The 25,276-nt window shown below is 39.9% G+C and overlaps 1 protein-coding gene across 18 annotated transcripts in view; it reads right to left on the minus strand.

The window, feature by feature from the left end:
- PARD3 (par-3 family cell polarity regulator) overlaps positions 1-25,276 on the minus strand; it is a 437,461-nt gene that overhangs the window by 176,317 nt on the left and 235,868 nt on the right. For 14 of the 18 annotated variants that reach the window (XM_068146259.1, XM_068146253.1, XM_068146257.1 and 11 more), the window contains 5 exons: positions 18,516-18,655; positions 16,846-16,974; positions 13,335-13,373; positions 1,557-1,745; positions 905-1,075 (listed from right to left, as the gene is read on the minus strand). In XM_068146259.1, the coding sequence (XP_068002360.1) occupies positions 905-1,075; positions 1,557-1,745; positions 13,335-13,373; positions 16,846-16,974; positions 18,516-18,655 (668 nt within the window). The remainder of the gene's footprint in view (positions 1-904; positions 1,076-1,556; positions 1,746-13,334; positions 13,374-16,845; positions 16,975-18,515; positions 18,656-25,276) is intronic. The other 4 variants (XM_068146264.1, XM_068146258.1, XM_068146248.1 and 1 more) reach the window with 1 other exon arrangement.

Below are 25,276 nucleotides of genomic sequence, written 5' to 3' on the forward strand. Positions count from 1 at the left end.
TTTTGAAGTATGATGCTCAAGAAATAAGGCTCTCGACGAGGCCTTACCGATGTTAACAGGAATGAAAGAATGACTTTTAGATGTCTGAAGAACAGATGCTTCCCTCACCTGCCATTCAACTGCACCCTATTTAGTTCAGTGCAATTCTCCAATTTGTCAAAGTCATTTTGAAGTCTAGTTCAGTTCTCCACTGCCTCTGCAGTTCTTCTCAGCATCATAAGCCCACGTATTCTTACTATATAACATTATTTACATTAATAGAGAAGACAAGCTATCAGAAATTATGAATATGCTTCAAAGCATCAACACACTAACACTGCACTGGAGGAAAGGAAGTTGCAAATGGTATCAGAAAAAGAATCAACACTTCGCCCCAAACTCAGTGTTTCTTACTTCCCTGCAATGAAGGCAAAGACAGAACACACTTAAACCCCAAAACAACAAAATTATTCACATCAAGTTGTGAAGAATCTTTACAAGGAACTTTTAATTGTTTAGATGAAGTAGAGTAATAAAATGTAAGAGCTCTGCTCTTCATTAAAAAGACTGAAAGTGACAAAGCAGCAAGTCAGTTAACACCAAGTCTATAAAGGAAAGATTCAATAGACTTACATAAAAAAACTCCCCAGAACAAAAATCACATAAACAGTGGGATCCAATTACAAAATCAATATAGTTTTATTCAGCGTTTCCTGTTATTCATTGATGAAAATACTCCAAAGAAAAGCTTTATTGATCAGTAATAAGGCTAGCATGTCTAACACTGAAATTCAGATAATTTTGTAATTCTTTCTTTAGCTTCTCAAATATTATTTTCCAGGTCTCAGAGGAAACATGGCATCTCCTAGAAACACAAACACTTCACAAGTCAAAGCTCCCAGTCCTGATATCAAAAGCACATTACCTCATTGCATTTACTTATTCTCCTCGCCACAATAAGCTGAATCATTCCCCGTTTGTTTCCTTCAGTGGACATGGATCTCCTTAAGGTTTCCATAGCATCTTGGTTTGTTTTGCCCAATAATGATTCTCCATTTACCGCTATTAGTTGATCGTTCACTCGAAGCCTGCCATCCTGGAAGAGAAAAGATTACAGCTAGTGACATAAAACACATACAAAAGAAGTTTAGTCTGCTTGGGAGAGGAAGAGAACAACAACAACAAAAACCATAACAATCAGCTATGCTTAGTCCTAATAGTTTATGGCCAAATGAACACTGGTATAATAGCTTCCATTGCAGCCACTGTTGGAAATGCCTATTCCAATTACAGATTTTCACTGCAAGCTATTAACATAACCTGTTGGCACAAACAGAATGCTAATTGAACTCTACCAGAGACGCCTCATAACCTTCCCAAGAATCTATAGGGTCTGTTTAAATTATGGGATGTGTAAACATGAATCTGAATAGATATCTAAATGTTACCTCTGACGGTGTAATTGGGAAAAGCTCGTTACAGAGCAACCTCATTCTTTTTGAATCTGTGACTATTCTAAAAACAGCCATATTATGGGAAATGGAGGAAGGCCAAAGCACACAGGTGTTGCCTCTTACCTTGGATGCTGCTCCACCGTTAATAATGGACTTGACGAAGATCCCTAGATCGGCGTGGTTTTCTTTCGACCGGTTACCTTTGACACTCACGCCGAGCCCAGCTGATCCAGAGTCATTCAGTGGAACTTCAAATGTCAGGAACTCCCTTGTGCCATCAGGTGTGAGGACAAGCTCCTCTTCTTCTGCTTTCTGTCAGGAAGATTAGCACGGGATTATAGCACAGCATTTCTCTTGGGAAATTCTCTACAGTTATTAACATGGAAAAAAAGAAACCAACCTGCTTTTAACTACAATGCCACAATATTTTTCCACAGTAATTATTTGAAGAAACATGCACAAATTGTGTATTTCTCAATCACTTCCAGCTGATGCCTAAATTTAGAAATATCTTACATCTGTGTCTAAGTGCTTCTCTGTCTAGTAAAATAATTGAATCGTGTGTCATTGCTGAATGCGCCATTAATACCGGCTCACACGGAAGCTGCTCTTTCATTAGCCAAAAGAGAGCTGTATCAGAAGTATTTCCCTACTTGCAAACCTGCAGAATTTTTTAAATATCATCATCTATGGTAGTTTTACAGTCATGGGGAGAAACTAAGTGCAAGAAAATTAAATTCAGAAATTACTCATTTAGTTTAAAACTAGCTGTGTTAGGCAAAACAGAAAATGACACAGCTGAGGTCTGCAACAGCACCTCTTTGCTACTGGCCAGGATTAGCATCACATCTGACTCTGAGCACCAACTTTCCTTCTTGCCCAGCTCTGCCCTTCACCTCTGTGCCCCTACTCCTAACTTTGGTTCTTTGCTGCCCTCCATGCTCAGCTTTAGCATGGCTGGGACAATCCCAGATTTTGAACACCTGGAATTACGGTCCCAGGCTTGCCTGAGTCCCCAGGAAGAAGCAGCTCACTGACACCTTTCCGTGCACCCAAAAGTTGTGCAAGTGCTGACCAGCCTCTCACTTCACTTCCTACCAAGCACAGTATGGTGGTGGACTGGGAGCAGGGGCCTTGCAAGGTCCCTACAGAAATGTGGCACTTGTGCAGACAGCAGCACTGGGGCCCAGGATGACAGCTTGAGGACCCAGGAAAGAAAACTGGCAGGCCCTGAGAAGCAGTGCTCACACACAGCAGGCTGGTGCTGAAAGGATGAACAGAAAGGATGAGCTATTCAGCAGCCCTGTCCCTTGCAGTAGATGATGTCCACTTGTCTCTCAGTTATGACTAAGCAGTTAGAACCACTTTTGGTTGTAACTTCATCAATCAGAGAAAAAAGTCATGCCCTTACAGGTAGTTCTCTCCAGTGGGCTTAGTGTCCAGCCTCTAGAAAGGCTACCATGAACCCAGCTGTACTGTTGTCTTCTCACCCACATGAAGGAGAAAGAGTGAGAAGATACATCAGAAGGTGCACACTAAAGTCCAACAGTCAGCAGTTCTTCTCTGAAAGTATTAATCTGGCCAATTTTCTTCATAATCTTAGCAAACACATCACCTCCCTTACTGACACTGATTTTATACTGGATTCTCCCACGTTACTCTCATCCATTTACAAAGCTTGATCCTGGTTTTCTTCTCCTCTCAAGATACTTGGAGCAGGACAAGACACATGAGAAGCTAACATGTGTGATCTGAGCTGTCCCTGTTTCTTAAGACCTGAGGAAATGCAAAGCTGACAGGCTGTTCTGAAATCCAAACACAGACTGCGGCAAACCTGGATGTGAAAGCCATGTGGAATACAGCTGACTGAGATTATCAGTTTGGGCACAAGCATGCTAGTTGTGTTACCACTGACCTAGAAACACAGTGTGAAAATGTCAGATGGGAAGGCAGTCAGACTGCTGAGAAAACCCCAACAGCCAAGGGAAGGAAAACAGGTGCTCTGTCATTTCCAGTTTGGTTAAAAGCATGAACCTTAATGTGTTCATCAGCCCTCTCTCACTTGCATTAGACACTATTTGCTCACCTCTAATCTATGTTCTTTTTTTATAACAAAGCCCTAATGCTTCATCAATTGGGGGGAAAAATATTTAACACCCCCCTATCCACATGGCATGGCTAGGCTGGCTTGCTTATGACTCCCATCATCCAAATACATCTCTTGGCCACATGAAACAGCGTGATTTGTGCTAGCTGTCAGCAACGGAAAGCTGCCCTGTGTCCATGTAGTAAAATACTGCATCTAAAAAATGTTTCCCAAATTTGGGGAAAATTACAATCTTAATTTCCTGTCTGGGTCCCAGAAGCACTAGTTACAAGCATGCATTTCAATGCATCCTTCGTCAGGTGGCTGTTGAATAAACAATCTGAGACAGATGCATGTTACGTTTTAGTTTCTGGAACACTGATCACTTTCATATTCTTTAATAATTAGTTGTAGGAATAAAAGCTTGCAAGCCAAATGGGAGATGAAGCCAAGGCAGGATGCATGGGTAATCCAAGGAAGTACATAAGATTAGAGCACTTTAATTTACTACTGATGTCATAAATTTACAATTAATCTCCCCCTGCTCCAGTATGTTCTGATCTTCTAAAAAATCAGTCAGAACTTCAGCCACAGTGATCTCCCTTCCAGAACAGAGAACTAAACTGCTTCCCAACACAGCCTGCACCCATCAGGGGCACGTCTTTATGCCAAAGGGTTAACTGGGGAGAGCATCTCAGTAAGCATGCCTAAGGATTTGACTAATGGCCTGTACACTACCACTCTTCCACACTGGTGTGAACGTGAGGCTTTGGCTTGCTTGTTTTCTATGGTCTCAAATAAGGAAATAAGCCAGTATCAGGCTACGGATGCCCAAGTGTGCAGGTGAAACTTAAGGCTTAAACTGGGAGCAGAATGCCCCTTAGCAGCTGCACATGAGTAAGTAGACCATGCTCATGAATAGATGAGAAACAGCAGCCTCAGCACTGCAACAGAACTGTTGAAGCCAAGAGAAAATTGCTTGACTCATCCAAAGAAAAAAAACCAACCACAAAACAACAAACATTACTGGGCTAAGGCTAAACTGCTTTAGGGACTTAATCTGGTATCCATAAGCTTTTTTGAACTAAACCAGCTTGTTTCGTCACCATACCTCTGTCCACAATTTCAGGGGCAGCCTATTGCCATCCCGAATCTGTGTCACCTATCAGTACCATAGACTTGAATGCAGATTACAAACCGACAATGCTAGAGAGTGAACAAAGATTTCTTTTTAATATGCCACAATTTTTTCTAAGAATAGCCAGGAGACAAATGTGGCTTTCAAGAATAATGGAACCCTTAGGATTCAAGGACATGGATATGAAGGTACCAACTAGCATTTGTGCCACACCATAATATTAAAGAAGGTCATATATATATGATATATTGAATACAAATTCATACATGCAAACCTTGGAACAGAACTGTATTGTGATCAGAAACCTCTAACCATATTATAAGGGAGCTACTCAAAAACAATCAGGGGGCTGGAACACCTCTGCTATGAAGACAGGCCGAGGGAGCTGGGGTTCTTCCACCTGGAGAAGAAAAGGCTCTGGGGAAACCTAAGAGCAGCCTTCCAGTACCTGAAGGGGGCTACAAGAAGGTTGCAGAGGGACTGTGTACGAAGGCCTGGGGTGATAGGGTTGGGGGAACACTGATCTGAGATTAGAGAGTGGTGGTACACTGGAACAGGTTGCCAAGGGAGGTAGTTGAGGCAGTGTCCTTGAAGATGAATTTCAAGATTAGGCTCAGCAGGCTTCTGGCCAACCTAATCTAGTGGAGGATGTGACTACTGACTGCAGGAGGTGGGACTAGATAACTTTTGGAAATCCCTTCCAACCCAAACCATTCTATGATTCTCATCTCATAGAAACAACTAGGAAAATGTTAGCCTGGTATCATAATTTCAACCAAAGTTTTAAAAACAGAAACAAATCAACCAACAAAACCTAAGATGGGTTGAATCCTTTGTTCCCCAAAGCCCTTGAATTACAGAAACATTACCTGTAGAGCAACTCTCCTTAGTCAATTAAGTATCAGCTATTACAAAAAAAAGGTAAAACCTGAGCTGAAATTGTGGTGAACATTAAGCATCTAGATGTAACAAATCTTAGAAATTCCCTAACACATCCATGAGACAGCACAAAAATGCACAAAGATCTAAAATGCAGCATTTAAGAATTTCAGCTGAGAACACAATCACTTCCTAATTGCAATAACTTCCATTTGATCTTGATACACTCTAAATGAACAGCTTCCCTGTGTCAATCAAACATCTCCACATGATTTTCATGATTAGTTGATCTACGGGAGAAATTTATTCCTTCCTATAATTTGACAGGCCAGCAGTAAACATGCAAGCAAAATCATGTACTGTGAACCCTGAACAACAGAATTCAACTCCCTTCAGATTTTTCCACACACTACGTCCAAAACAATTAACAGCAGAACAATATTCCGTCCAGAGTCGGCTGAGGAAAAGGTCATCTGAAACGACTTCACCTGGGTGAAAGAACCTGCTCAGGTCCCATGTAATTTGCAGTAAAGATTGAATTGGTGATATAAAAATGCAGGTGAGAAATATTGGGGGGTTTTTTGCTTCAAATTCATACTTACCATCAATTTATGCCAAATGACACTTGAGATAAGCTTTGCACTTTTTAAACACAACATAAATATACTGCAAAGATAAACATCCTGACTAGTGCAAACGTATGGCAATGCTTCAAGTACATACAGAGATTTTGAAAAGCCACAAGATAAACAGAGGGGGAATAATTTTTCTCTTCTATGTAGCACTGGTTTCTGCTCTGATCATAAAATCTGATGTAATTTTATAAACAACATGAAAACAAACCTTGATACTGAGTGCAGTAAGTTTATCTAATCATATTAGTAACAGCATCTCTTCCTCACACTTTTATGTTTTGCATCCTAACATATTTCTTGCTTGAGACTTCTCCCTTTATAGAAATCTCATCAGGGCTCAGCCAGTGAGCAAGCAGCATGAGATGGGTGAAAAAAGGAACCCAATAGCAAAGAAAAACCTCCTCCCACCTAACAGGGGAAAGCAATTTTCAATCAAGCCGGGACAAGTTTCCCAAGTGGCTTGCTGCAGCTACAAATCTGACTGCATTCTCTCCAGCGAAGTTCGTTCTCTTGCAAGCTTAGACATGCTATCTTCTCAGCAGCTACTAAGTCACTGAAATTTGTCTGCAAGTTATGTTGGGATTATTTAGGCGGGGGGGGGAGTTAATCATGGGATTCCGGCAAAAATCCAGTGCGCTTAATAAAGCTCTGCAGCCCCATTCTTAAAGGGTAATCTATGCTGCCCAGCCTATGAAAACATTTACAGGGCTCTTGTATGCACATGTATATGCACGTGCACATACAAACACACTCTCATATACACCACAATGATGGAATTCACATGCTGAATTATTTAACTCTAGCACAAACCCTACCTAACACCTCCAATGACCCCATCTCCACTCTTCACCTTTCGTGCCCCCAAATCGTGTTGTGTCCTATGCCTCTTAGCCTCAGTTTAATAATTGTATTGTTAACCTATCAACATTTTGCCTCACAAACATGTCTTCTCTCTTCTGAATTTCTCCAGATGGAAAATCTCATGTTCTTGACAGGTAAGTTTGAAATCCCATGGACATGAAAGCTTGCCAGGTCTGTGAGGTGTAGGTTGTAAAAGGACTGGCAAATTCACAGTGTTTGTCATTTGGTTCCAATAATGGGGAAATCCAACCTAACATCACAGCCTTTTCCAGGATACTTTGACTCTTAAGAATCCAGTCTTAAGAATGTTCTTTTAATACAACATTCATTATTTCCTCCTTTCTCACAAGGTATCAGCAATACTAACAAATCCTAATTCCTGTATTGGTAAATCAGTAACATTTGTCCAAGTATTGTTCTTATTTTAAAACACATGATATCTGCAGGAGAGAGGAGATTGCACTCAGCTGTTGTGCAACGACATTGCTGACATCAGGGATTACTTGAATTGTTTTGTTCTCCAGGTTAGGTGGGTGACATTGCTATTGCGTCAGGTTACCTTCTGAACTGAGATACACCAACAGATGATGACTCATTTTCACCCATACAAAAATAGAGCACACAAACCGAACAGCTCTAAGGTACTAACATAGCTTTCCTGATCAACAAATGTTTCATGAGGGATGATATTTTGTACTTATAAAAATGTAGATGTATTAACTGATGGAGGTACTAAAACCAGCAATGTAGGTGGCCCGTAACACACCTCTCTAACTTCAGTTGAAGCTTTTTCCTCGGGAGGAATAACTGAGTGCTGATGCATCCTGCCCTGGGTAGGCATTAAAGATAAATATAACTACCGCAGCTCAATCTGATTTAAAACTGGACCTCCAGCAGAGAAAAGGCTGCCTACTGATCCAATAAGTGACAGACACTCCAACCAGGTCTCCTCCTGAAACACAACAAGGCCTTTTATCTTCTTTTTCTCCTTTTTTTAATGAAGCAGTCATGTCTTGCATTACAGGTTGTAAGGGCCTAAAGTGTCTACTTAACTGGTCATAAATGACACAGGGCTTAAGCCAACCAAATAAGTGAAATTCTTATGCTTGCTTTCTTTTTCTAACTCTTCCTAGGCTAAGTATTTTAATATCTCCCATATGTTAGACAGGCAGTAATGAATCTTATTTGCACGTATACACCACGACTCATTATTCATATTAGCTAAGTTAATATGTCACATCTGGTAAAGACAGCGCTCTCGTTCAAATCAAACACCAGCTGCTAAATATCAAAACCTACATCTGAATTCTGAGACTTTTATGGGAAATGTGGTCTGCTTTAATTTTAATCCCATCAAGAAAAAGTTTTTTTGCATATTATATATGGATTAACTTTGGTACATATTTATATGCAGAAATGCCAGCTTATGAAAATACTACACACCAGGCCAGTTACGTTTCCAGTTATGTCCATTTTAAGGATCTAATTTAATATTGAAAAATGTGTTCCACACTCAAAAACATTTTCACTTTAAAAGTTTCTGATTAATTTTTAAAAAAAAAGGGTTCAGGGAAAAAAATAAATGTTCCCCAAAGCACAAAAATTCTAGCATGTGATTTCCATTTAGTATGAAAATCAAAGCTTTGCAAAACCCATGTTAAGTACATCCACATGTTTGTTGTTTGTCTCTGCAAGAAGGCTATTGGTTGTCTATGCTAATGTTATTGTCCCTAATGCTAACACTGTGATCTGGGCTGTCACAGCAGGTTTAAGCAGCTGAGATTCTTCAAATCAACTGATCAGACCACTAAAAAATATTTTGTTGGTTTGGCATCTCAGAACTTGACACCGGGACAAGTCTGCTGCTGCTGCCATAATGACAGTACTTTATTTAGGCCAACATACCCTGTTCCAAAGTGTTGTTCCTACTAAAACTCAATGCTCCTACTGTACATTCTGGAACAAATACACCACTGTAACGCTAACCCCATTTCTTTCTAGAGAACTGCAAACCAAACACAGCAGGTGTCTGCTCTGCCAAAGACGACTGAGCTACAACTCTCTGACCTACCCTTTTCATAAGGATGTCCAGCAATATGACAAGGGGGAATAGTTTGAAGCTGAAGAAGGGAAGGTTTAGACTGTCTCTTAGGAAGAAATTCTTCAGTACAAAGGTGGTGGGACTCTGGAGTGAGCTGCCCAGGGGGGTTGTGGATGCCTTCTCCCTGGGGGTGTTGAAGGCCAGGATGGATGAGGCCTTGAGCAGCCAAATCTAGTTGAGAGGCGTCCCTGCCCATGTTGGGGAGGTTGGAGTAGACGATCTCTGAGCTCCCTTCCAACCTAAGCCATTCTATGACTATGATTCTATGAGTGTTCAAGAAAAACTTCAATGAACAACATACTAATGACACAGCTCCCTAAAAAATATTTATACTTCTTTCACTGGCCTATTGGATGTACAAGACCTGAAAGACTAAAGCAGCAGACAGTGCCTTACAAAATGCCGCTGACCCAGAGATATCTCCTCCTTCCTTCTGGTGGTGAATTCTCACGTAAAAAGCATAGCTAGTTAATTTACTCTGAAACACACAGAGAAGTCTGGCAAGCTCAGCAATTGAACCCAGAAATGCTGATAGGTTTAGCCACAACATTATCCCTGGATGCTGAAACAATACAGTGATCAAAATGAAATTTAGATAATAACAGGAGTATGAGGTGTTTGAGTTCAGAAGAAAATAAAAGCAATCCCATTTGCAATTTCTACCAGGGCTGCTAAACATTTATATATTGTTCCAACACACCAACCACTCTTGTTATGTCACTGTTGCGAATCCTGCACTCGGTAAAATTCATAACATTCTGCTCACTTACAGCAATTTGACAGAAAAACAAATGAGAACAGAAAAATGAAGCTTCCCCTTGCTGCCGAGTGCAACAATCATAAAATGAAATTGTGAATCCTAACTTTAAATCTCTCTTTCTTTTTTTTACCAATAGAGAACACTCTGTGGAAAATACTTAAATGTAATTACTGTTTTTCTAGCACCAGGCTTACACAAAAGTTAACTTTCTGGTTCTGAATGCAGCAAGCAAGCAGCAAATGACAATTGCAACAGCAAAAATGTTACTGAAGCACTATTGACTTTCAAAGAGTATGAGGAAAAAATTAATTGGCAGATGTTTTACATAGCATAATTAACAGTTCATTTCAATGCTCTCTAACAAGATTAAGATAATTATGCTTAGAAATAGAAAATGTAATAATGATAAATTACTAGTTTTCCTATTAGGGTCAATCTCCTGCATTCCAAATAATCACCATGTTTAGAAATAGGTGCATCTGCTCCACGCTATCAGCTACACAAATGGCACAAACTCGTGGCTGGGTGAGACAATCTTTCAACCGCGAGGCAGGAGATGATCTTACTCCAGGACTGAATGAAGTGCCTGTTCCATTTATCAGCAAAACAGAAGGCAAAACCAGCAGCACTGTTTTCACCAGGGCACAGTCAGTGGACAGCAGTTGAAGTTGCATTAGCCATTTGCCTTTCTTACGGATAACTGGAGAGCAAAGCTTAAATTCTACCAGCTGAGCAAGCTGCAAAATCTCCTCATGTGCAAGTTCACGAATGGAAATAGGAGAATCTGTACTCTGTGGTGGTGTGCAAAACATAGGATGTCAGGCCACAAATAAAGAAAAAAAAAAAATTGTCAAGGGTTTGTTTTTTTATTACATCTAGAAAGACTCTAGCTACAGCAACCAAGTGCCACAACATGAGAGCAAGCCGTCTCAGAGTAACAGCTGAACGAATGTAACTCCTGAGTGTTAATAATGTGTCAATTAATTAGGCTTTAGATTCTGGGGTGTCCACATAAATTTGATGTCAGGCCTTCCATTTTCAAGGGTTCTTTCTTTTTTAATTTCAAAGGTGTGTTTTTCTTCTTCTTCCCCACAAAGACATAGCAACAACTACCAAAAAAAGGAAAAACACGATGATTTTGCCTTGAAATTAAAAAGAGACTTGTTTTTCACCTCTGTCTCATTTCTATAGTTTCCCTGCTTTCATCATGCTTTTTTATTCTTGTGGGGCTTTTTTCTTTCTTTTGTTTTGGTTTTTTTCTCCCTCTGCTTTTTACTATCAAGTCCTTGACATGTGGAGACTAAAAGCTCACAACTAACAGCACAAAGATCAGAGCAGGCACAGAAATAGAAATTGCAAGATTAGAAATCTGAAAGACCTGAAAAGTAGACAGAGGATGAATAAATAGGATTGAGGCAGAACCAAGGAGAATAAAGGAAAGCAATGAAAAATACTTTCAAAAATAATAATACAAAAGTGTGACTGTATTATTAATGTGCAGCTGAAGAAAATGAGTTCTGTAGGACTGCAGCATTACACTTATCCAAAGCAAAGCAGACTGGGAGGAGGTAAGTGCAGAAGCATTGTGCACTATAAATACCCACTGACACCTTTCACTTTTAGTCCAGTTTTTATTCCCAAAGAGGAGTAGGCAAATCTACAGAGACCTGTTGTTGCTACCGTTGATCACTGTTGCTTTATGCCTTTAAATTAAAAATATATTAAAAAACCCAACCAAACAAAAATCCCATTCCATAATGGTGAAAACCCCAAGACATTTTTGTATTAACCAGCCTTCTGTCTTCATTGCTCAACTAACCAAATCTGTCTCCACGTATTTCCCAATTCACTTCCACATTTCCAAGGCTGAGTAGGACTTTTTGGCTGGTCCTTCAGAAATCCCCAGATACTTGTATGATCCCCTATCCATCTTGCATAATCCCCTGGTTATCAAGCAATTTTTAGCTTGTATCTATAGAGAATGAATGAGACACACTTATTTTCTTTCAGTCTTTCCTTAGATGAAGTCAGTCCCAAAAATGGCAGAGAAAGGATTTTGTCATGGAATTCACCACAAAACATTAACTCTGTAACACATTAACAGATGTGCTACTGATTTATAGAAACACCTTGTAGGCAATCTCCTAATCTTAATGAGTTTTTAGGGTAGAATTTCAACTCCTAAAACCAGGACACTTTTATAAGGCTGCACCCACAAATTATTCTCAATTGTATTTAATTATAGGTAGAAACACAGTCCTGGGCTTTGATCTTTTATCTCCCTAACATATCAGCAGTACGTGGTAAGAAATTACGAAGACACAAACATACACACTGTAACGTGATGTACTAAAGCGGTACTGCAAGGCACATCTGAAACAATGATACACCCACAATTTTGCAGATGACTTTCAGGCTAGAAGGACATCAAAAGCCAGAGTGAAAGAAGTGAATATTGCTACATTCAACCCAAACACCTATTTTAGCAGCTGCATTCCATCGGTGTGAAACCTCAGTAGTATCAACCAACTTATATCTTTGACTACCTCACAGAGATGCCTCTTGCATATCTTTACCTAGTTTTGACTTCCTTTTAATGCTAGACACCATCTTCCCACTGCTGGTAATGATGACAATTGAGGCAAGCTTCTTCTGTTTTTCAGCAGCCTAACTAATTTCAAATCCCAGCATGAATCCTCTTAAGTCCCCCATAATCTAATTTATTATTTAATTTTGATATAGGTCTCTAATTAAATAGGGCTTCCTGAGGTTAGTTTTTTTTTTACTAAGGCACTGTATATATTTACAATAATTTAATATTGTTATGGCCTCTCTTAATGTTTCATAAAATAAGCCTTTTATTTTAGAAAACCTTCTTACATACATTAGTGTAATGTGTATTAAGACTGCTCCTGTTGCACTAACTAAAATTAGGTAAATAAATAGAATACAACCTCAGTATATGACCTCACTGCAACGTCCTTCAAAGGGTTAAACTTGCTACTACTTCCCTATAATTTCTTACAAATATTTAACAAACAGAGGCTTGCTATGATAATACAACTGAGACTTAAATCCAAACTACCTAATTTCTGTGTTTGTATCTTGGGTTTCAAACATACAATCATGATTTAAACAATTAGTTCCAACAAGTAACCCAAGCTAACAGTCTGCTCTTAGCATTCCAACCTTATGCCTTTGGCTGCCTATGAAAGATGTAATTTCAAATAGCACTCGAACATATGTAGTGACTGAATTGTACATAATATTCAAAACAGTATTTGAAATTACATTAAAAATTGCATTTAAAATGTAAAGCTAGAGAGAGCCATCTACAGCATAGAAGGTGAAAGGAGGATCTGTGAAACCTTGATGGAGATGTGCCATATCAATTTTAAAACATTTGGGAGTCTTCCAGTATGGAAAAGACAAAACTCTTACCGTTTCCTTTGGAATTTGTGACTGGCTTTGCTCTGCATTCTAAAGGAAGTAAAAAAAATAAATAAGAACAGGACTACATACAACATACACTATCTATCAGCAGGGGGATAAACAAAGAGCTCTAATTCTGACATGAAGTGGTAGTGGAAAAATGACGGGCGCTTGGCACAGCCCTGGTTTGAATTTGTGACCTGAGGTCTGTACAACTGGCTTGATTGGTATATGAGGGAGGTGGCTTTCTGGCCAAGGAAGAATCACAGCTGCCTGCACTGTTTTCTGGCTGGTGGAACATTCTTGTTCAGGGATATCTCCCTTGGCCTTCCCCCTCTGCTCTGAAGTTTTCAGAGAACTACCTCAGCAGTCTAGATGACCCCTTACAAATGTTTTAAACAAGTGCCCCAGATGGGAGCCCTCCTATACCTTGCATTCCTCACCTATGTCTCAGTGCACATAAGGCAAACACACACCATTGGAAAAATCTTTGTGCATTTCATAACCAATTCTGGAAACACACTTAAGGAACTGTTGTTCTTTGAAGCCCACATCCACCCCAGATGCCCCTTCGAGCAGCCAGCACTTTGCTGCTGGCTGAGGAATCACTTTCAGGCTAACCAGCTATTTCTTTCTATTCAGTTGGGCCAAAATGAAATGCTAGGGTTTACTAAACTTGCCTGCTTTGGGCTGTTTTGCAGGAGATTCAAATGATTAAGCACCAAAAAAAAAAAAGAAAGGTGAAAAAGTAGTATCCCAAACATCCAATTAGCTTTGACTGCAGCCAACAAGCAACGAAGAAAAAAAGGATGAAGTCAACTAGCAAGAACTTGTAAAGACTCACACACCAATGGGGATAAGATCTTGTAGGCTACAGAAGACTGTCAGCCAGTCTCTGCTGACACTGAGCAATTCCCTCCAATGCTAAATAATCCAAGCCAGTCCTTCAGTGGGTTCACATTTTCAGTAGCAGCAAATTGTGTTGGGTTATGTTTGGTAACCACAGTGTAACAAGAGCTCACTGGTTAGAAAAGTAAATTCCAGCCAATTTGATTTTATTCCTTGCTTCCACATTTTACTCACTTTTACCATGATCTGCTGCACTGGATGATGGCTGTCCATCACACACATGTGCCCTAACCTGACCACACAAGCTGCAAAGGTCCTGTACTAACTTAAATGTGCTCAGCTTAACATTCTTGTAAGTTTCAGATACCAGCAGGCAGTCTCATAGGTCCCTTCCAGGCAACAATGACAACATATATCAAGGACATTAAACTCCACAACCTGCTTGGAAAGTTTAATATCTTCATTTTACTTGTAAAGAAGCCCAAGGGTAAGTAACTTTTTCAAAAATCAGTCAACAAGACACAACCCCAAACAAAATGCAAACACCTTGGATTGAGATTACCACCTCTGCAAATGTCACCAAATACGGAGTGGTTTTAATACCGAGTGCTCCTCAGCAAGCAACAGCAATTCCTGCCCTTTATGAGATGGATAATATCAAATACCATGATTTTATGCATACCGTTTCTGAGACACATCCTATTCAGTTAATGTTTAAAGCATGGCAATGTAGAAAATATGACAGAAATAGGGGAAGGATGCAAAGACAAACTGTTCCTAAGTGGCCAAAGATGATCTCCATGTGAAAAAGATGAATTGATACCATTTCAGATCATTTCCCTCCCTCCTTCAATATTAATTTTGTTTTGGTACCTAGATCTTGTGAAAGACAGTAAGAGGGGCTGGTCAAAACCACTGTGGGTTGTTGGGTTTTATTTTTTTAAATTCTTCTATGATTATTTCTTCTCAGAGAAGAAAGAACAGCCCTTATGATGGGTTTTAATTCAACACCTTCCCAGCAATTCTGCTCCTACTCTCTGACAGCTGTCAGCCGAGCTCACCTAACATTTCTTCATGCCAAAACGCAAACAAAAGAATCCTTTTGCAGCAGTTTTGCCAGTTCAGATCTGGCCTGACTACACAGTGCAGAGCCCACCCACTGCCACGGTGAGATCCAGTTTCCCTGTACTGGTGTTTGAAAAAATAACTGCCAGAGTATTGCCTGAGCAGCAGCAGGGAGGCTGCTGAAGCTGAATTCATTTGAGGAGGCTGACTTGACATGACTTTTAAAACTACATCAAGTATGACTATTAAATCTCTGCATTACACCGTATCTTTGTTTTACAGTTCTATTAAAAGACTGTGCATTGTAACTTCTCGTTCCCCTACAGAAATAATTTACACAAAATTAAGACATTTTCTTACTTCTGAGTTTATTTAGAAAACTTGGAAAGCATTTTCATTCACCTTTATGAAAGATAGCAATACTGTGACAATTACATCATAGGAAATTATACACAGATTGCTTTCACAGTTCCAGTAATAAGATAGGGCATAATACGATTTCAAACTGTTCATTTATCTTCATTTTATGACAACTTTCACTTCAGTACCTGAAGTCATGTTCCATGAATATTAAGGTAAAAAGTGTGGTTTGCCTGCAACCTTGCCTGCCACTTTGACTTCCTAGCTTTTAATTGGAGACTTGAGAAGTAAAACGCTAACGCTCGATGTCTTGGAATGGCCAAACAAAAATTCGCTCTCTTTGCATTCAAAATAACACAAATGCAACAGCAAAAAAAAAGTATGAAGTAATCTCTTCATCATACTTCTATTTGTCTGTCTTCTCACAATAATGCAGCCAGTAAGTTATTTTTAGAGCTATATATAGCTACGATAATGCAAATAATAAATAACTTCAGTAGTTTAATTGAATAGAGAACAAAGTAAGGCTGCTACATTCACAGTCCACCTTTTCATAACCAAAATTATCTTGAATAATTATCAGGAAAATATCTGTATACACTATGCAAGTGGAGCAGGTACAGCATGAACATCATTTCATTTCCATTTCATGTAAATTCCGCAGCAACATTTTCTGAATTATCCTGCTAAATTAATAACTGCAGGGTTTCCATTCCACAGAGATTGCTTTTATATTCAAAAACAAGGCTAATATTTCTCATATATTTCACTTTTTGATAGAAAGGTATTTATATATCCTGCTTTGGCAGTTTTATATGCTCTGAAATATTGCAGTGAGCATGTAGTGGGACAAATGGCAGGCTTGCAAACATAGCTTTGTCCCCATGAAAGATAGGAAATAATGTACTTGTCTGCATGCATCCAAATCAAATCCAACCAATAGCTTCTTCTGTAACAAACAGTTTCACTCCTGATAAAAACTCTACTTTTACATTATTAACAAAGATTTCATTCCAATAGCAGATCTCAAAGAGAAAATAAAATAAAGTTAAAATACACCATGCAAAATGTTTTAAATAAGGCAAAACAGCATTGATTGGGGTTTTATTTGGGGGAGTGTTTGTTTGGTTGTGGTTTTTTTCCCTTATATTCAGTGCTGGCCATGCATATTTACTAGTAGGTGACAAGATCAAATCAGTTGCTCATAGTAAATCTACATCTCTTAGCTGCTCTCTATTTTACGCACCAGTTCCCTTGGATGGAATGTTTCTTCCTGTCGAAAAATCAGGAGGCCGACGGTCCCTCCCATCTTGGTACTCCTCAGCAAGGAGACAACTTCTTCTTGAGTTTTGCCTGTTAAATCAACTCCATTTACCTGTGACAAAGGAAATATTAGAAATTGACAAGATTCCAAACCAGGGAAATCTTCAAAAACTCGTAACAGAAAATGATGTGAATACCAAACTTGACTGAAGCAATCTGCTGATTGACCCACTATAGCTTCCATTTAGCAGCCTGAATTAAGCATGCATTCTTTACATAGCAATACAAATAAGAAGCAAGACAGCTGCACTTCACTTCCCTTTAGCACCAGCTGTATACTCCAGCATACTCTAAAGCCATCTAATTCCACCTACCATTATTTTTTTACAAGAATTTCTGCATAAAAATCCTTTGGTAAAACCTATGTGTGATCCAAAACCTGTCTTGTTCCCACATGCCTTGGTGCTATACTTAGCTTCCAAATGTACTTTGCACAATAAATTATGTCAAAAATAGATTTCCTCCCCCCCCCCCAAACAAAAAAGAAATGTGAAACAGTTACTTTTTATTTTGCCTTTGTTCATCTGGCTAGCCTCTTGGCCTCCACATAGCACTTACCAGTACAGACAGGTATGGAAGACACACAGGTGAATTTCCCACTCTATGAGCTAACTTGAGGAAGGAATAAGTCAGAGAAAGAGAGGGATTCTCAGGCTTTGCCTGTTCAGAAACATTTTGGAAATATAAAGCAAATCTGCTAATGGTGTTAAGCAAATGAGCATAGTGCTCAGCAGCAGTCAGCAAACCATCTTTTTCCTTCCCCTTGGAAGATCACAGCTCACATAGTTGAAAAGCTCTAGCTGTTGTCTTAAATGCTTCTCAGTCCCTTTCCACCCAAGTCATCTGGGTTACCTCGAATTACAGTAATTACAGCAGCAATTCATGCTGACTTGGCCAATTTTGCAGTAAAGTGAAGTTAGGGCTCCAAGAGGCAGTTACAGTTTCAGCTGTACCTCCAGTGTCATTTGGCTTAGGGACAGTAATGAAGAGCTGTGGGTGGTAACATCTTATAACACTCCAGCTAGATTTGCACTAAGATCTCTGCTGTGCACCTAAGAGAAATGTAATTCCCTTGAGGGCATCCTCCCCTGAGGGGGGAAGTGGCCTTGTTTTTCTGCAGCATTACCCTCCTCTTACATTGTCCCTTTCAGCTAACTGACTAAACCTTTTCAGGGCATTGTCTTCTGTACTTGGAAACATCTTCAGCGATTTCTTGTCTGTTACTCCATGCTGATTTAAGGTCACTTAAACAATCACTTTGCTTCAACTTACTCCTGAAGAGCAATGAAAGACTATGACACTGTATTCACAGATGGATATGCAAACTCCTATTTTCATAGTATGTCTGTGTCAGCTCTCAAAATAGTTATGTACTGAAAATGCACAGCCCTTGATCTGTTACCTAAAAAAAAAGGCAAAAAAGCCACCTAACCCCAAGGCCAAAAACAGAAAAGGAAAAGAAAAAGAGAGGGGAAAAAAAAGGAGGAATAGGGAAAACACTCCCATAATATAAACTACTAAAAGCCTCTGGAAGTGAACTACTGCATGGGGTCTTGCCAAAACACAGACAAACAGTATCTAACACTTCATCACCTCAATTAATCGGTCTCCAGCTTTAAGCCTCCCGTCCTGAATAGCTGCACCTCTTGGAAGGATGTTTTTCACATAAATCGGAGCAGAGCCACCAATTGGGACATCTCTTGAAGTAATACTAAATCCCAAGCCTTCTGTACCTGCAGCATAAAGAATGTAGAATATTACTTGATAAAATGTACGTCTTCTATTACACATTACTTCTATCCAGCAGACACACATGTCACTGATACCATCCATGAAAACTCATGCATATGACGGAAGAACTGCTGCATGGGAATAAAAGGGGAAAGAACATAGAGGAAGGCTACAGCTGAAGCACTGAGTGCTGGCACAGGTGGCTCAGCAAGCCCTCCTTGTAACTTGCTGTTCTGACAATTTCCAAGTCACTGCCACATTTCCAACTTTCTATTTCAGATGAGCTGAGTGACAAGGAATCAGAACAAAGCATATCTGATATCCTATCACTCTTTTCCCCCTTGTCAATCTGCATCTTGTCAATGATTCCTTCTCTCTCTTTTGCAATTCTTTCAGCAGTGTCAGTTGGCCAGCACTACTGGCCATGGGGTTTTGTCAGCTCACTTGTAGACACCACCAGGTGACAGAACTGGATCTCAGTGGTCTCATCTCTTCTGCTCCATGGGACCTCAAGCTATTTTCTGTCAACAGCTCCTCTGCTCCAGGGCTTCACCCTAGCTCTCACTGGGATCCACCCCACCTTCTGCTGCACAGGCAGGGAGCAGAGCCAGGTCACCACTTCCAAGGTCCTGCTGTGCATCCACATGACTGACTACACTTGGCTAAGAATAACAGAAACAAAGCAGAAACATTGAAGATGACCCAGAGAAATCCAGAGAGAAGGTCCAGTCAGTATGGCATAATGAGACTTGCTTGTATTTCAAATAAACTATGCCCTCAACTGGTTATTGAAGCCTACCTTAAGACCCTACCAGCTCTGGGATTCACAAAGCAAGAGGACAAACAGAAGCCTTTCCTCCTATGCAGAAAGCTCATTTGAAATCCTCCCTTTGATGCAATCTGTACAGTGTTATCTACAACCTTTGAAACTGCACTGAAACCCGCCCACCTCTCTCCCATCAAGTCTGTTCAGGACACTTCATCTAGCATGAAGCCAGGCACAGAGCATCCCTGACAGAGTGTCAGCATCTACAGCTTGCATTTGAAACATCTCAGAAGTTGTCAAGACATGTTTACAGCTCAAGCTCACTAGCTAGGCCTATGCATACTCAACCTATATCTGATCTATCCTCCTAAGGCAATTCAGCAACAGCAGGCATGGTCCCTAGCAGCTGCACAACTTGCCCCTTCCAGATAATCATGGGGACAGACACAAGACAAAGTTTTATGCAACAGTCCTCAGCTATGAGCCCCAGGAAACTGAACACAACCTATATGAAAGGCACACGACTAGGGAGGCTTGTATTGGGTTTGAGTGGCATGGGTTTGGTAGCAGGAAGGACACAGGGGTGGCTTCTGTGAGAAACTGCAAGAAGCTTCCCCTGTGTTTAGTGTGGACAGGGTCAGTCAGATTCAGGACAGACCTACCGCTGGTCAAGGCCAAGCCCATCAGGAATGGAGGCAGTGCCTCAGGCACAGCTTATTTTAAAAGGGGGGGGGGGGGGGCGGGGGGAAGGTGAAAGGCTGAATTAATTTCTCTCTTATTATCCTCTCTAATTTCTCTCTTCTTATCCTCTGTGTTAATTTGCTAAGTCTACTTTTTTAACTGAGCATGCTACTATTCACAGATGAAAAGGAAGCAGCAGTCTAATATAGTCAACAGTAGCCCACGCAGAGATTTCAGAAATCTGCAGAACTACATTTGATTAAAATTGAGTAGCTATTATGTTATCACGATGATAATCATGTTAAGAAGTAAACTGACACAAGTCACAGGGCTGAAGGTGACATAACCTTTTAAAACCTTCATCACATGTATAAGCTCTCATGTGTACACATGCAGCTTGTTCCTCTAGGCAAACTGTAATGGGACAACCTCTCTTCCTTGAAGCATTCAAGATAGCTGAAAATTTGACATTTCAATCTGAAAGTCTTCACCCACTTTCAGACTGATATAAAATTCATCAGTGCTATTACACAGAGATGAAGAAAAAAAAGAAAAAAGAGCTTTTAACATCCATATTTTACTTTGGAGACCTCACAATTTTAATGATGCTCCAAATGTTCATAGAGCCCTTGAACTTGTTGCCGCATGTGAAGCTGATCCGTGTAAGTTTTAAGTCATATCTCAGCATTTTATTGAATTTATCTTCTTCTTATTCCAGAGATGTGTGTAGAATACTGCTCTTTGGGGTCCAAGTTTTGCATGCTAAAATTTCTGAAGTAATATCAGAATATGACTGCACACCCAGGACAATATTTCACTATTAATAAGCTTAATCCTCACAGCCTGATTACAATGTCATTACAGATGTCTGGCTCACATGCTCCAATTTAAACCCCCACAGAAAAAACAGAAGTTGAAATATTCACATTACAAATGCACACAGGGTATAAATTTGGACTGTGGCATTTTCTGCTGTCAAATCTCCAGGAAGCTTTTACCAAAGCCAGAAGAACACCACAAATCCACACTGAGCCCAGATATTAGCAGAAGAAAATTTTAATTACTTATTTCTGTGAAAGAAGGGATCTCAAGTGAGCTATGTTTTGCTATGTTGCTTGGTACAGCTTTGCATAAGACAGCTTTTGGGTGTCATGTCCCTAAGGCCAGGCTGGACGTGGCTCTGAACAACCTGATCTAGTGTGAGGTGTCCCTGCTCACGGCAGGGGGGTTGGAACTAGATGATCCTTGAGGTCCCTTCCAAACCTGACAATTCTATGATTCTACCTTTTCTCCTTCCCATTTGACTACACATGCACTACAGCTGTCCATAGCTGTTTAACACAGCTTTGTTACCACCTATGCTTCTTATATATTAGAAGTTCACACAACCGGGAAATGAATGCATAGAACACAGGCCCAAAATAAATATGACTTCAGTGACTGGATGGATTTAACGAGCCTTTTTCTTTCTGTACACAAAACTGATTTAGTTACCTCTAGGTCCTGCATTTCAGTCCTCCTGTTATAGAAATGCATATAAGATCTCAGTATTTTCCTGCTGCTCAATTGTTTTCACTTCACAGGGTGCAATACTGCATTATAATCATAGAATGGCTCAGGGAAGCAGACACTTCAGAGAGTAACTGCTCCAAACCCCCATGCCATGGGCAGGACACCTCTCAACTAGACTTGGGTGCTCAAGGCCTCATCCATTCTGGCCTTGAAAACCTTCAGGGAGGAGGCATCCACAGCCTCTCTGGGCAACCTATTCCAGAGTCTCACCACTCTCATACTGAAGAACTTCTTCCTAAAATCCAGTCTAAACCTACTCTCCCTCAGCTTCAAACCATTCCCCCTTGTTCTACTGCTATATACCCTCATGAAAAGTCCCTCTGTGGCCTTCTTGTAGGATCCCTTCAGGTATTGGAAGGCCCCTGCCAGAGTCTTCTCTTCTCTAAGCTGAACAACTCCAGCTCTCTCAGCCTACCCTCATAGCAGAGGTGTTGCAGCCCTTGGAACATCTTTGTGGCCCTCCTCTGGACTTGTTCCAACAGCTGCATGTCCCTCTTAAGATGGGGACATCATCAACTTGCTTGTAATCAACCTGATTACAAATCAGGGCGCTTTTTTTATCCAAGCAAAGCTGAGTCTTCTCATAAGGATCTTTGATCAACCTAATAGAAACATGCTCTTCTTTTTTCTAGAGTGATCAGAAGTTTGGGGGTTTAATGGAAAGATTAAACTTGATGCAGTTTCTATTTCTTCTGCGGCTAAAAATTATTAGCTTCTGAAACTCACATCTCAAGGTCACTTAAGTAACTTGGGAATCTACATGTTCTATTTCAAAAGTAACAAAGATTCATACTGCATCTGAACAGGAGCTCTAGAGTAAGTCTAAGAGAATATATCACTTCAAAAAGAATTTCAAATAAAACTTTAGCCTGTCAGTTCAAAGTCTGGCTCAAGAAACTGTGGGAAAGCAGGAGAGTATGATGAAAAATGCATGTAAATCTGTACACTTCAGATAGATGACGCAAGACATTTTCCAGTAAGGTTCAGAGTCCTGTCTTGTAAACTCTGCTATGTAAACCCGAGGAAAACAAGCAATTGTCCATATACATGTGCTTTACTAGAGAGCAAAAAATAATGCCATTTTAAACTAGAATGCTCCCAAACTTGCCATGGCATCTTATTTGTCTCTCCAACGACTTCTTGCAGAAAGGAACTTGGGGGTGTGGCAGGGCTGAGTGTCACCACACCGTAACTTTCAATGCTCATGGAATTTGCAGCAGTTTGAGCTCAGCTCTGTGTTTAAGACAGAGCACTGTTAACCACAGAAGGGCCAGCAAGTCAAAACGGAATCCAGCAAGGAACACCGAAGAACAATGACTCTCGTTCTCCTACTCACAGCTACAAGTAGTTATTAAACACTGCAACAGGCCCCCCAAGGAGGTGGCTGAATCCCCATCCCTGGAGGTGTTTAAAGAACTCAGAGATATGGTGCTGAGGAATGTGGTTTAGCACTAGGCTTTATGGAATGGTTGGACTCAAATGATCCTAAAGGGTTTTTCCAACTAACCAAATCTATAATTCTATGCCTGTAATTTAAACACTTTTCTCTGGTGCACTGCACAAAGGTGTCTCCTTCCTGCTACCTCCTTTCTGGGAGGGACCTGATGATTCCTACAGATTTCCTGAAGTAAAGTATCCTGATAGCAATTCCATGGCTGGTTCTTCAGATGCTCTCTGGAAGCAGGATGTGGACTGAAGTCCTGATGTCCTGAATACTTCAGATCAAAACCAGCAAAATATTTAGTGGAGCTAGGACCAACTTGCAACCTCAGTTTTGACATTTGATCCCAAGAATTACATATTTAATAGAGCTAGACAAGTGTATAGTTATAGGCAGAAATGATCCAATGCAATGAGCTTTATACTTAAGGGTAATCAAATAAAATCAAGCTAATTTAAAGACTGAGTACCTCAGGTTTGTCTTAGTTCAAAGGTACCAAAACCAGTATACATGAAAACTGAGTAATCCAATGTCCAATTAAAAATTGGTCTTTTGAATACTTTAGCAAGTATCAGGCTAAATGCTACAAGTTGCTCACTACTCAAAGACCAAGCCCTAGAATCATTTGTTACATAAATGGGTTTTATTATTTATAAGTGCTGGACTAAATTTTTCTCAGTTGCATTGATTCTGGAATTTTCCTGGTGCACATGAGGTCAAAATCTGTCCTATTGTAACAGTGGTTTTATTTTATCAACATACTAGCTATTCAGAACTATGTTATTTATACTCGTTGTGTATCAGCTTAAATATATATCTCTAAGTATAGTCTCACTCTCATCTCTTCCTCTATCTTAATTTGTGTGAGCTATTAAGCTACCCTGTTATATAGCCTTAACAGCATTAGAATATCAGCAATAACCCCTACATCTATATGCTAAAAGTTCAGGCCCTGACCTTTAAAGAAAGATAAACAGATATCCATTTTCATTTAGAAAAGCCAGCAAACATTCTCCATTGACTGAAACATATGACTGACCTTCTCTTCTGACTTTATTAAACAGCTAAATCCTATGAAAGTTCAGGTTATTTTAAAATACCAAAACAGCAATAAATATTAAGAAATCGTAATTACAGAAGCAGGTACTAGAAGGTTATCTTAGCATGTCATCTCCTGTAAGAGAGCTCATGCAATATATAGAAACATAGATGGAATACAGAAAGAAGCTCTGTCTGTATTGAAAGAGAGTCAATTCTCATATAACACATCAGGTTAAATCAAAAGTGAGTTTCAAGATGAAGCCTTACATGCCTGCATGCCTTAATGCACCCCATGAGGAGTTTTTAATCTAATGCTGGTAATTGGTGGACTAACTGCTGTCTGCTAGCTACAAAGAAAGCACATTTTTAAAATATCTACAAAGCCTGTATTATTACAACATCCTTCATTAAAAATAATCAAAGACAATCAACATCCTTATTGCACTCATATTTGTAACAAACTACTGGGGGGCATCCTTAAGTGTTTTGCTTCCTTTGTTGCTCCACATGTATGTTCTCAGACTGATCAGATGGAAAGCCAAAAGGGGAGGGCATGTCTCTTTCCACAGTGAAAATTGACAAATTAAAGACAGCAATGATAAAAAGGTATCCTTCCTTGTGCATTTTTTTTCCAAGCACCATGTATAAAATCTAGTACACTAAATAGTTTCTGTCTGCCCACAGTCTGAGCCAGGTGCTCTTTCTTCCTAAGTAGACTTCTCACATAAGCAAACTCTTAGGAACAAATATCTCCTCTAACCTTCTGAAATATATTCTAGCTATGGATTTGAAAGCTTTTACTAGCATAGGAGCTAACAAGTTCTCTGCTGTGAACTACATGCTAAAATATCTCACAGATCACTTCCCATCAACAGGCAGCATGCATCCTCACTCCAAAACCATCTAATGCATCGGTGCCAGCAATGCTAAATTACATTTTTAGAAGTGGGAAGAGTATTTATGAAACAGCATCCAGTGCCACATGACCACAACCTAACCCTGCATCAAAGAATCCACAGCACATGAGAATTATATTCTTGCATCTCATAAGCTACTATAACACCACACTTGTTGAGTGAAAAGATATTGTCTTCCCACATTTTAAATGCATTTGTGGGTGCT

The sequence above is a fragment of the Melanerpes formicivorus genome, unplaced genomic scaffold, assembly GCF_026170545.1.
Source record: "Melanerpes formicivorus ecotype bairdi unplaced genomic scaffold, bMelFor1.0.p_v2 SCAF_13, whole genome shotgun sequence".
In the NCBI taxonomy this organism is placed as follows: Eukaryota; Metazoa; Chordata; class Aves; order Piciformes; family Picidae; genus Melanerpes; species Melanerpes formicivorus.